General features: G+C 34.4%; 1 protein-coding gene across 2 annotated transcripts; it reads right to left on the reverse strand.

Annotated features, from left to right (window-relative positions):
- NUDX25 (nudix hydrolase homolog 25) lies at positions 1-7,842 on the reverse strand. 2 transcript variants are annotated; one of them, XM_010276390.3, is made up of 6 exons: positions 7,640-7,826; positions 6,495-6,545; positions 5,785-5,877; positions 3,602-3,696; positions 439-550; positions 1-348 (listed from the first exon to the last, which is right to left on the reverse strand). In XM_010276390.3, exons 1-6 carry the CDS (start codon positions 7,703-7,705, stop codon positions 268-270), a joined length of 498 nt encoding a protein of 165 aa, XP_010274692.1. In that variant the 5' UTR covers positions 7,706-7,826; the 3' UTR covers positions 1-267. The 2 variants fall into 2 exon arrangements, with proteins under 2 accessions (XP_010274692.1, XP_010274693.1); XM_010276391.3 differs by lacking the exon at positions 5,785-5,877 and having other exon boundaries at positions 7,640-7,842.
- Positions 7,843-13,616: the final 5,774 nt, after the last annotated feature.

The following is a 13,616-nucleotide window of genomic DNA, read 5'->3' on the forward strand; positions in this document are numbered from 1 at the left end:
TTGAACTAAATTCAAGAAAAATTACTGCTATTCCTTGAAACTTTTTTCCAAAGGTGGCAAACAACTTCTTAGGACACTGACGGGGAACAGACAACAAACCAAGTAATATCCCAAAAGCAATTCTACTTCTAAACAATAACTCTAGTTCAAAAACTGCAATGCCATACCATTTACAAAGTTACACTAGTCCAAATTTTACTATGCTAGTTCAACCACAGGGACAGATGAAAGCCCTAACCATCACCTGTACAGTTCGTTGATTTACATTTAGGCTGTCTCTTTTCCATTGAAGTAAGGCATAAAGGTTCTTAAGACTTCCTCGTATGTTGGCCTCTTGTAATCCACTGCCTGCATCAATTATCCCCATGCCCCAAAAAGGTTTTCAGATAACAGTAAGACTTGAGAAAATACCCTGAAGGGGATGCTTTTTCGGCATACCTGCTCAATTACTTCTTCGGGACTCGCCCACTTCCACTCTGAGAATTCAGGGTCAACCTCACCATTTGCCAAGTTAACCTCATTGTCATCTCCAGTTAGTCTCATGAGAAACCTGCCAAAATGCAGAAATGCACATAACAATTACTAACACAAAAGTAGATAATGTGTAATATTTCGTATAGTAAGAAAAAGGCATCAAGTAAACCACATATATCAACTTCAGCAAATGTATAGATATGGAAGCCAGGAGAACAATGGAAGTATAGATATGCTGTAGGAGAGATTAAAAACATCATGTGTGAATTGGGCTCAGTTTGGAAGGAGTACAAATACAAATTTGTAGAGTACAAAACTTTGCATTTTATATTATTTTGTATGTATTTGTGCTGTACATATTTGTATTTGTACTCTTTCCAAACTGAGCTTTGAGAGTAAATGTAACCTGGATACCAAGATCTGCAAATGGATTGGCAAAACAAGAGGCCACAAGGGAAAACATGTACTGGGGTCTAGTGATGTATTGCTGTGATCTGTTTATGTTTTCTGTTTTATGGTGGGTGTTAGCCAACTCTAACTACTCCACAGAGTGTATGATTTGATCTTGTACTTATTTTAAATATTAATAAAATTCTTTCAGTTACTCGTCAAAATCAAATAAATAAATAAATAACTTCAGCAATGCTTGAAACTAAGTTACATGCATACAGCATTTTCAATATTTTATCATGATATAGGTATGCCATCTATCCACTATCCTCCCATCCTATGTAGTAAAATATGGTTGTTTTAAAAACTTAATTCTTCACAATTAATGTCATATAAGCACTCCAGTTAAGGGTTTTTCTTAGAGTCTCCCATTTCGGGGACTCGTATAACACTCAAATGCAAAGAATTCTTCAACATAAAGAAATGAAAATTGGATGGCATGCACAGTGCAAACTTAAGTTTGTAAATTTTGCTAGTAATCAATTTTGTCTTGAACTAAGAATAAAACATAATGTATTGCAGATGTAACTAAAACTGAAGCAGTGACTATTTATCAATTTAGATTCCAAATAAGAGCAGTTTAATGTCTTTTCATTGTAGTGGCTGGGGAGGGCTGAAAAAGGAAGTAAATGCTGATTATTGGCCTTGATGAATTCAATCATCATCTAAGCCTTATCCCAACCATATATGGAATCTTGATGAATTCAATATCCATCCCAAATAATGCTGGTATGTTTTTCAGGAAGGATATAACTGAAGTTACTTTGAGTTTGCTCTCAAGTGACAAGCTGTTATCAATTCCAAGCTTGTCTCAGCCTCGAATCCCCTCACTCTGAAAATTCCCCAAGAAGATTTAAGCAAATTTGCATGAATTTCCTTGGAGAGATTTTTTCAACCACATTAAAAAAAAATTATTTCATTCTGGTTTTCCTTTAGCACATGGATGTACAAGTTCATCATTTAAATGGAGTCATCATGCTCATCACTAAAATGAAAATGAGTGTAACCATATTCATTAATTCAAAATCCTGAATAAGTTAGTTTAGACATCTACATGCTTGTGTAATTTTCATAAAATCCTTGATGTACTCATTTAAAATGCTTCTTAAAACAATTTGACATAATTTCATGTTGACATGGTTGACAAATAGCATACCACATATTTTTTTTTTAATTTTTGTTGAAACTAACGTTTTTTATGTTTGAGGAATTTACTACAGCCAATAGGGATTTTCTCTTCTATATCCACAAATACCAAATCTACATTAGGGTCTTCTGCATCCACCACACCTTCAAGAGTAAAGAATGCACGAAAGAACTTGGCATCCTAATTGCTTTGTAAAACAACTTTGGACATTTAGCACCAAAGATCTCATCATCATGGTAGATTTTAGAAATTCACTTTTAGTTGCAACTCTTCTCAATATCTCCTACATATAGTTATCTCTTCCATTCTACTAGATGTAGCAATCCTACATGTGGAAAAAAAAAAGGTTGTAATCAGGTCAATCAGGGATCTTACTAGGTGTATTGTTTCATGGATAAGGGAATCTCAACTCAACTTAAGAAAGCCTTGTCCCAATTATATATATGTGGTAGGTTACAGGAATCCTGTTCTGCCATTCCACTCTGTTTAGACTTTAGTGTCATATACAATGTTAATTATGGGCCCTCAAATCATTTCCCACCATTTAAAACCCATGCCCAGGGAACTCTTTTGATGTGTTTATTCCCTTGGTTTACGCCAACCCTATATGCCACCTTGTAGTGGAGCTTTTCCCAAGATATACAAACTGTGCAAATTTTCAATATTATAATTAAAAAATAGCCTCCAAAGGAGGGATTATTTTGGCCATGTGGCAAGGGGTTAAAAGTTAAAACTGAATTTGCTCCATGAATACAAGGAAATCGAAGGAAGAAGTGGTGTGTTTGGGGGCCTCAACCATATTGCAACACAGAGGGTTCTTGGGTCATTTAGACTCCTCCACTAAGCAACCTGGCTAGCAGAGGCCAACATGCAAAATGAAAGATTGAGAAACAGTAAAAGAGTCATTCTGAACTGATTTGGAAAAATAGAGATGAATGAGTTATGCATGATGGGATACACATAATAACAGTCAAGCATACAGCTCTCTGTGCTAACAATTGATATAATAAGTTTGAAATTTCCACTGAACATTTCAACTGTGATAACCTTATCACAACGAAATAAAATACTAAGTAATATTCAGATGCAATTAGGAACATTAAAATGAGAGCAGACAAGGTACAATGGCTGAATATGCACAAGGGGGAACTGACCTACCAAACCAATTAACAGAACAAGTGGACTAAATTATAACAAACTGCTCTTAAGGCTTAAGAAAAACCATAGATATCTACTTTGGAAATCAAGAAGATAAAATTCTTGTAATAAGCTCAGTGAAGCTGCTAAAAGTGCCAGCAATAGTCACAGTTAGAGACATTTGGCTATGAAAATGTGCATTATGAGTGACGCAGGAAATTTTGGTAATATCAAGGGAATAAAAAACAAAAAAAAACTAATTCACAAAAAAAAAACGATAAAATTAGAATGCCGATTCAATAAAGCTTTTGTCATTATCTTCATTTTTCTTGTCAATGATGAGAAAATGAAACATGGATACAATGATACTGTCTAAAGAAGAATATAACTTACCACTTCTGAGCCTGCCCATGCCATTCACCTCCCCACAGGCGGTTAACTTTGGCCTTCACTGCAGGAGGAAAGTCATATGTCAACCAATGGGAAACCTGCCAATACACAACTTTATCAGAATCATGAAAAGCCCATTCATAATCTTTTTCCAGCACACTTTTTTAAGCCAACATGTGGAGGGATGTGTAGCAAATGCTGAGTGTTTCGTACATTATTCAGTCTTCAGAGATTGCATTGAGTATAAGTTAATAGAATATTTCCCTTGAAGTCATTGCTATGAAACTTGTATTAGATACTTGGACTGATAGACTATTACCCTTCAAAAAATGCGCAAAAATTCATATTTCCATAAAACAAAAACCAGAAAGTAGATGCTGGGTAGACTCCAAGGAAGGTTGAGGTTGGGTCATTGGTTGGGCTTGTTTTCTATTTGTCTTCCATTTGTGTCTTATACATTTTTATTATAGTTTTCTTTTTTTTTTTTTGAAATTTCTCTAGTTTCTGGTCAAAAGAAAAGCGCCATTAGGCTTTTCAAAATTGAAACCAAGTAATACAAGTTGAATGAATTATTTGCATTTTATTGCTCAGATTACACCATAGTTTCAAGGCAACGTCTAGGCGGGCACCTAGGCAACAAGGCGCCCTTGGAGGCTCGCCTCGCCCAGTTGCCAAGCAGTTTTCTGCACTATGTTATAAAATACTTTTCTATTTTTAATTTTTTGACATTATAATTATAAAATAGATATTGTTAAACTAGAATATTCATTTTATGTGTTCATATACTAATTTCTTTTTGTTATTTTCTTATTTGTTAGGGTTTAATCAATACAAACATTGCTAACTGCTGTATTGAACCCATGGTTCAAAGTATCGATACACCTCTATGTATTGGCAGAGGTGTATCGGTACTTATAACAATACTGGTTTTCAATTTCATTTATATATATATATATTATTTAAAAAAAAGGGTCCCCGAAAACACCAATAAACATGTGTATCGAGACCCCAAAGATACAATACAATACACCCAATATGGGGCGTATCATATCGAAATTTTGATCATTGACTGAACCCTCAAAGATTTCAAAACCTGAACCAATAAGCAAGGGAAGAACTTAAAATTTTGTCTAATCAACACATTTTCTTTTCTTCTTTTCCTATAACAAAAGTAGGGGTTCAGCCCCTATACTTTTTGAATTTTCTTTCCTTTGTTCGTTTTCCTCTCATAAAATGTTGATTTTCTAGATGGTTATGGAACCTAGGGAACTACACTAGGACGACAAGGCACCCCCCCCTATCACCTAGTCTCGCCTTGGCGCCTTGAAAAATATGGATTACACCAAGCAACAAGCGTGTGATATTAATTTTGATGCTAGGAATCTTTGTCATTTGCATAACAAGTATAACCTACTATGAACTTTACCCTACTTATTCCAAATTGTTATTATGATCATATGGATGACTTTTTAATGTAATATAGTTGTTAACTTTTATGGTTTCATAGAATTCCCTTAGTTTTGAAACTTCCAAAATATATGTCAATTCCATAGGGACAGAAATACACTTAGACCAACATTTACAAATACGGCTATGATAGTAAAATTGATTCAAACTTGGAGAATGATTGAAATGAATATTCTCTTTCCTTATCAAAACTCTCAGCCCGTATGATTCTTCAGGAGAAAGCTCTCAAACCTTATCCATACTATTATTTGTGTATCTAGAACTTCTAATTCTTTTAAATACCTCTAATAAATTTCATCTTGCAAGTTGTAACTGCATTAACACATGCATGCCTCTGTGTGTATCATTGTTTGTCAAAAGTATTGGTTTCATTTATTCATTATATGCTCATACGGTTCATTAAAATACCACCAATAATCCATAATTACTAATACTCTCGTGCTATAGCTTTCCTTATTCTTCAGAAATTCACACCAACATGGATATAATTTTTTTCTTTTCTTTCTCTAGAATCTCTACCACTATTGAAGTTTATTGCTTGATTTAACACCCTATATTTTTCAAAATGGTTTTGTTGCATTCATCTATCTCCACCCCTACCCCCCCCCCCCCCCCCCCCCCCCACCTCCAGAGAGAGAGAGAATCAGACAAATATACAAACTATACATAAAATCATTAGTATAGATGATGCATCATTACAAAACCACTTTTGAACTAACCTCTGCAATAATTTCAGCTGACACTACTCCAGTTTCTTCCCGTAGCTCTCTGACAGCTGCAGATTTTGGTTCCTCACCATCTTCTATACCTCCCTAAATTGACAATGTAAAAGTGAATTTACATGTTTGATACTGTTAGAAGATTTAGAAGTTTGTTCTTAGTCACCATATTCAAAACATTGTCGAACAAGCAAAAGGAGAACAGAAAACAATCTCAAGATTTTGATCAGAGTCCATGATGCAGAGATTCTTTTCCATGGAGATTCAAACCAAAATGTTTGAAATTTGTTTTCCAAAATCAAAGAAAATTCAGAACATGGTAGCCGAATAGAAATGCAAAACCAAAAAGGCATCCCCCATGACCTAGGCACCACAATAAGAGGCATGCATGTGGTTGTTCTTTAACAGGCATCCATACTCCTAGCTGTAAAATATCATAGATATGTCTATATGCAGGTGTATGACATAGAAACAGCCCTGAACCTTTGAATAGCTGTAAAATATTTGAGACAATGTGTATAATGTTCTCTCAAATAAAAGAACATGTTTCTTAGGAAACAAGGATTCGATGCTTCTTTAAGCAATAACTGAAACTAAATAACCATTTTCTGCAATTTACTAGCTCTGAATTGTATCTGAATTTAAACCAGCTCTTCTTTCTTTAAGTATATACAAATCACATTTGCTTTGAAGAATACATAATATTTTACCTGAGGCATCTGCCATGCTCCAGGAACATTCAACCTTGAAGCCACAAAAACCTACAAGGAAACAACAGAAGACTACTATGGTGAACCACATAATCACACAATAAGACCTACAAATTTGTGGGAAAGGGAAATATAGAAAAATATCACTTTATGAAGAGAAAAAATCATAATTGGAAACAACTACTTACTTCATTTTCAAAGGTTTAATAAGCCCAAGCTTTTCAATGGAAACATTTTTTCACCATTATGCTGGTTTCCTTCTTAGAATGGATCAAAGACTGTGATTACTTGGTATAAAACTATTAGTTGATAATAGTCCAGTCCATTAAATAATTCCATTTTTATAGATTATAAATATTTTTTCCTGGAGAAGAAATATCTTTAAGAGGATATGTACCAGCATACAATATCTTGTCATCTATGCTTCCAATTCTTTCTGGCACAAAATTAATAGTATTAAGTATTTAGTTGCCTCCTTCTACACTAGCTCTAGTTTCGCTTTCGCACCCAATCTGATAGTAACGCAGATTTAAAGATTTTATTCTTCCACTCTTATTCCTAAAACCCTCTAAGTTCACTCTTAAAATTGGTCAAGTAAATGCTATTTATATATGTTATTGACTCCCCCTCCTACTCTACTAATCATATTGCACTCGACAACTCTAGTTTGACAATAGATTGCACTCAATAATCAGTTATTTCACTCCCATTCCTAAAGTCATCTAACTTATAGCTCTTAAAACTAATGAAACAAGTAGTATATTTACCAATTTCCTTAATTCCATTAACGACGTTTCCAATCATATTGCTCTAGTTTTGCACCTGGTTCACCAGCAAAAATCACACCTAAAGATCGATTATTTCAATCAAATTCCTAAAACAATCTTAAAACTGTTAAAACTACAAATTTTGAACCTCTTACAGTCAATTCCCTGTTTCTCCATCTCAAAACCAACCAAAAAAAAGACAAGTTTATTCCACTAATACCAACCGTGTCACTGGAAATTAGAAATTATCTACTAAAGCAACCAAAGAGAAAGCATACAAACTTAGGGTTCCAAAGTCTACCAAAAATAACTTATTTATTAATATCTGCATGAATACAAAACAAGAACAAGAACAAGAACAAGAGCAGAGCGGAGTACCTGATTCTCAGAATTGATGAGGCAAACACCAACGTTGGGACGGTAACCAGCTGGAAGGCCCTCCATGGATTACTCAGAAGTGAAGAAGATGCTCTCGCTCTCGCTCTCGCTCTCTCTAAATATATATAGAGAGAGAGCAGGAGGGAAAGAAGGAGAGTGAGAATGCAAGAAAAGGGAAGGAGGATGACTAGAGGAGGTTACGTCCCTTAACCTGCGCACTAAGCAACTGCCAAGTAAAGGCCGTGGATTGGAATAAAATAAATAATAAAATAATGCACTTCTGCCACTCTGGGAGGAGGTCGGTGCACATTAGCAGGCTGCAGGCCAGGTACATGCAGTCAAATAGGGAACACGCGGAAGGAAAAACCGCACAAAAGCCATAAAGCATGTACTGTGAGTGCGCGAGGTTGGCGTTGACTTTTTTCAGTGCGAAAAGCTGCAGGTGGGCAACTTTTGTTAGTGATCTTCATTATCGTCGTCACCATCATGACCGTCCTTTTCATCATGACGTTAGAACTGTTTTACCTGTGTCTCTGTGGGTCAGCGTGGATCCTGATTCCATGCATCGCATATATAGAGAGAGAGAGAATTCTAGGCTTGGCTGAGCTTACACTGTGGGACCCATTTACAAGCACCAAAGCGGAGCGGCTGGAGCTGGAGGAGGTTTTTCTCGGGCTCGGGTAGGGGTCTTTATCTTCTGAGTGTAGCCACGTGGCGTGATTGACACACCAGGGTCCAGGGGTGGAGGGAGACTCCCATGAGAAATTTAAGAGCATGTTTAAGATGGAAGGAGGACAGAATGGCATAACAAATTTATAACCGTTAACATTAATACTATAGAAAAGACCTCGGCGGTTCACGGTCAAAAACTTTTTGGCCTTGTGTTAAGAGTGGACTTAATTAAGAAATTGTGATATCGAGAGAAAAGACAAACTTTTGGTGGGGTCACCAACTTACCATTGACTATTGATTGGATTGAGATTCGGAATTTGGCTGTTTGGGAAAGTGGGAGATTCCTATGAATGACACGGAGGTGAAATCAGTTGCTCCCGTGGTTTTAGCCCCTGTGAAATTATGGCCTTTGGGCTTTGGAGTTTGGACGCATTGTTGTGGTCCTTGTCCTTGTGGTCTCAATTTGAGGTCATTTGTGGATTTGAGCCGTGTTGAGCATTTGGTCAGCTCGGCATAAAAAATATGAGGTCTGAATTTGCGTTCGAAACATGGTTCATATTTGGCTTAATTCAAGTTCGATAATTAGCCAAAATTCATATACTTGAAAAAATGTATACATATAAAAAATAAAAAAATATATATTATTGTATATATAAAAATTAAAAGTGTTATATATCATAAGATCATTTATTAAAATCCTTCCTATAGTTTGTGTTTTATTAAAATACCCCTATAATTTGCAATTGGTTTACTTAATCCATTCTTAGATGACAGTGGAAAATAACAAACTTTAACCCTGATGTCCATTCAAATAAATTCAATAAAAAAAAATGGAAATGAAAATACCATTTTTCCCTAATAACATATAAGCAACCACTATATTTGATTCTATTTGATCAATTTTGTTTTCTGTATAAAAAAATATTACAGTTATTTTTGGAATAAACAACTATAGAGCCATGCCTTTTAACATTTTCCACTCAATATGGGTGTGAGGTAAATGAATATTTGCATTCAATATTATTTTTAAGTCAAAAAGACAAATAGGCCAGACTGTTTTTTTATTTTTCAAAAGCTAAAGTTTTTCTTGATTTAAGTAAAGCATAACTTATATTGGGTTCGGGTCAGTTGGATTGCCCAGGACCACCGGGGCCCTTTTTATGCTAAATCCAAATTTCAAAACATTGATCTGTAGTCAAATCCACTAACAATATTATAATTTACACCAGATTGTTGGGTTACTAAAGTTGGTGACTAGATGAGGATATTTTCATGTGATAATCCTACCATATCTCTATCATTCATTGGTTAAGAGATTAAAAAAATTAAAGATGTAGAGTTTTTTCTAAAATAATTTCTAAATAATAATGACATAAGAAAATCTATGATGTTGGAGATGTATGATGCAGGAAGAGCTTTAACCAATCGAAGCCTCTTTGAATTTTGATGAATACCACCTAATTGGTTAATCACTTTTATGATACTGGTTGATTGATAATAAGTGGTTTTTGAGTATCATGCATTTCTCGTATCATAGTTGAATGGTAATGTTTCTTACTACTGTTTATGATAGTGTTCCTTTTTTTTTTTGTTTGGTAGAAAATAAGGAGCTTCGAGAATTTTGACATCAACCAATGCATTAAGGGGAAATAAATTTTCTTTCTCTGAGTCAACTGGTTCACAACCTCTTTGGAATCATTTTTTTCTGATTGGAGTTTAGCTTCGAAAGTTTGGACTTATTCCTCACAGATGGAGGTGTCAATGGTATTCAAAAATCCGATATCGAATTCAAGATTTGATATAATCGGATCAAATTCGGATATGACCTTATTTGATTCGATAAATATATGAATTCAATCGATTATTTAATTCTTATATAGAATATATAGAATATTTAAATGTTTTCTATAATTTATATATAATAATTAAATTATATGAATAGTTTATATATTGATATTCTTTATATAAATAAAATGTTTATTTTATATATTTATTAATTACCTAAAATAATTATTTGGTTGAATTCAAATTTGAATATTTAATCGAATTCGAATTTGAATATTAATTTTCAATATCCATCAGATATCAAATCGAATTTGGATGTCAAATTTTCTAATCGGATTCGAATTTGGATATTGTCTGATTCGATTTGAATTCGATTCGTTTCGTTTATACCCCTACTCACAGAGCGCTCCTCATGGCATTTAGAGCCACACATCTAAAACATCTCTATACTTGAAAGTTATCATTCATAGGGAGATGTTCCCAAAAGTTGGATCTCTTGTATACCTACAACTATTGAATTTGTTATAGACTTGATGAATGAACACCATGTATTCTTTGCAAGGTGATGGTGTTCCCATGTATGCTTTACTTAACACTATCCACTATTAGTCTAACAACAATATTTATTTACTTTTATTATTTATTTTTTAACTTATGTAGCCCATAATTCATGAACCCAAAAATTGCAAGTTTTTTCTTCCCTTTATATTTTGCACTCTTCATATTTTCTTTACCCTATTTCCCTTCCCCAAACCCTAATCTCCTGGTTTTCTATTATACTAACTGAACCAAAGCAATTGAACACTTCATAAAAGGATTAGCATACTCCAAACTCTTATGCAGATAACTATTATGTGACAAATATATTTGTCATTGGATAAGTCTTCATTCTATTTTGAATACCGGTAGTTCTTTTTGGCCAATACTGGTAGATTTCAACAATATAACTTAAATGGTTTGATTAGTTGAATATGACTTTCCCCTCTTTTGGCTACTAACAAATAATTCCTTGGATTTGATCCTTTTCACATTGAGAAGTTTAACAAACTGTCCCCAAGAGATGTTTACTTAAGCAACTGGTCACTAGGTATGATTAATACATCAATAGTTCTTTTATTCAAGATCCATATGTGAACAATATTTACAGAAAAATAAGCTTTTGCTTGAATGACAAATCAAGTAAACAAATTAAGTAGAGAAGCAAGGATATATTACAATAGTTAACCTTTAGTTGAGGACATGGCTTCAGGTATGAAGACGAGTGGGTCGTTAGAGTTTGGGAAGCAAGGATATAAATAAAATGTGAACAATATATATATATATATATATATCGATTTGGGACAGGCAAAAACTGGAGCTGACCCAATTATTAATTGGACAAAATCACGAAACCAAATTCGAACAGCCGGGCTGAATCAACCAATTGACAACCCTAGCTATATCTAAATGCCCAAATTAAAACATCCCATCCATCCTGATTCAACAAAGGGATGGTCGAAAATGACCTTTACCTCATTTTTATTGAACAAATTCTTCCACTCGATGGATTATTCATTAGGAGCTTCGAGACTTTATTGAGATGGCATTGCTGTAGATGGGGTAGAAATCTTGAAACCTTGTAAAAAGGGAATCCAAGGATATATGCCATCCCTATGGCTCCTCATGCCTTGCCTTAAATTGGGCTGTCTCGGCTGATATGTATTGTATTAGGGGCTTTCTAGTACGTCCTTATAGGGAGTATTTCGGGGTCTCGATTGATTCATAGGTGGATGGACTTTAAACCGGCCCCTCTTAATCAGCTTCAAAAAAAAAAAAAAAACTATCGATACTGCCCAATATACCACTACCACGGAATAATATTTTAAACCTTTGCTTGAAATCTCATGCCTCATTGGCCCTAGCGAACTTTTGGGATTGACATACCTAGCTTAAATACAAGGCACACATTTCAAAAAGATTTTTACACGATAGGAGGGTGGATTGATCAACATACATGCAACTACAATGTGTATGGGCTTTAAGAATTGATCTTTGTTAACAATAGAAGAGCTGAATATAGTAATAGCAAAGAAAGTTGTTTCATGAGACGATATTTCCTTGAAAAATCCGCTTGGTAAATTCACCTCACGAGGCATTAAAAAATAGTTTTGATTAGCTCGAATTATGCCCTCTACACATATTTTATACTAGGCATCTAGAATATAGTTAATGGGACCACTAGACTGGTAGACGTTGAATGCATCTAAAATGATGCAATGTAACCAACTGTGTGGTGTATATACGGCTGAAAGTCGGGTTGCCCCGCTTGAAGAATTTGAATTACATTAGGCTCGGATTAGGATTCGGGCCAAATTTTAACAAGTTGAAGAATTTGAATTACATTGGGTTCGGGTTAGGATTCGGGCCCATTGAAAATTTAACAAATTTCCGACTCAACCCAACACAACACAAGTTACATTTCTATGTGTTTTTTTTTTATTTTTTATTTTTCGTATTTGCTTTTTGTTGAAAAAGTTGCATTCATACGTTAAGACCCAATATTGCATATTGGGGATTAAAGTGCAATTCTTTTAATTTTAATTTTTCCCTTTCTTTGTCATGACAGACCAATTGTAAATGGTGGCGGTCAAGGGTTCAACCGTCTGGATCAATTGGACTAACCTGTGATGTTATAAGTCAAATTCATATCCATGTCATACTAATATTAATATTAAAATTGTGAATGACGTGGAGCTTTTGTTTGCCTAAAAAATAAAATCTTTAAATTTTGAATTTGGTTCTTTAATTTTAATTTTAATAATCACTTTTTTCATCATTAAAATTCCTCTCATTAAATATCATATTTAAGGCATCAACTCCCGTTAACATTAATTGAGTCTCATTCTTGATTACATTTTTCCTCATTTAATTCCTTCTCATTAAAGTCAACTTTGGGAGTGAAGTACTTATTTGAGAAGCCTGGGTTCTCGGGCTTATTCTCAAGTGTTTATTCAATAAGTGCTTATTTCCTTTATGGCATATTTTGAACTGACACATCATTTTAAAAGCATCTATACTGTCCTTGTTTAAAATAAATGCTTTTTCACCAAATGCTCATAAATGTTTATTATAATAAGCATTTATTTTTAAGCACTTGTTTTTCAAATAAACACTCCCAAACTGGCCTAAGTCTTATATTTAGGGTATTAAATCCCATTCTTTAATTCATGGTTTTTGAACCACCGTTGACCCGAACAGTTAGACCATTCGGCCCAGGCAACCAGTTTAGCGGAGGCGGCGACACTAATGGATGGTTTTTAGGAGGAAGAAGATGAATAAGTGTGACAAAGGCCCAGGCGATCGAGCCATCGACCCGTTTGACCCATTCAAGGGTTTTGGTCATTTTTTATTTTAATTATTTTTTAATTTTAATTTTTTTTGTCAAAACGAGTCATCCATTCAAATCGAGTGGTCAAACTATCGACCCGGAAACTGGTGACTAGAGCGGTTCTGGTTCTGAGTTGTTTTTTGAAACATTGGC

Source organism: Nelumbo nucifera, chromosome 4 (genome assembly GCF_055504915.1).
Source record: "Nelumbo nucifera cultivar China Antique chromosome 4, China Antique-T2T, whole genome shotgun sequence".
Classification (NCBI taxonomy): Eukaryota; Viridiplantae; Streptophyta; class Magnoliopsida; order Proteales; family Nelumbonaceae; genus Nelumbo; species Nelumbo nucifera.

What these genes read in the sequence shown, in the direction of transcription:
- NUDX25 (XM_010276390.3), bottom strand. Translation starts at nt 7,705, where the DNA reads ATGGAGGGCCTTCCAGCTGGTTACCGTCCCAACGTTGGTGTTTGCCTC. An exon ending in GAGCATGGCAGATGCCTCAG is followed by an intron (nt 5,878 to 6,494) that starts GTAAAATATTAT and finishes TTGTCAATTTAG; the next exon opens with GGAGGTATAGAAGATGGTGA. An exon ending in CAGCTGAAATTATTGCAGAG is followed by an intron (nt 3,697 to 5,784) that starts GTTAGTTCAAAA and finishes GTGTATTGGCAG; the next exon opens with GTTTCCCATTGGTTGACATA.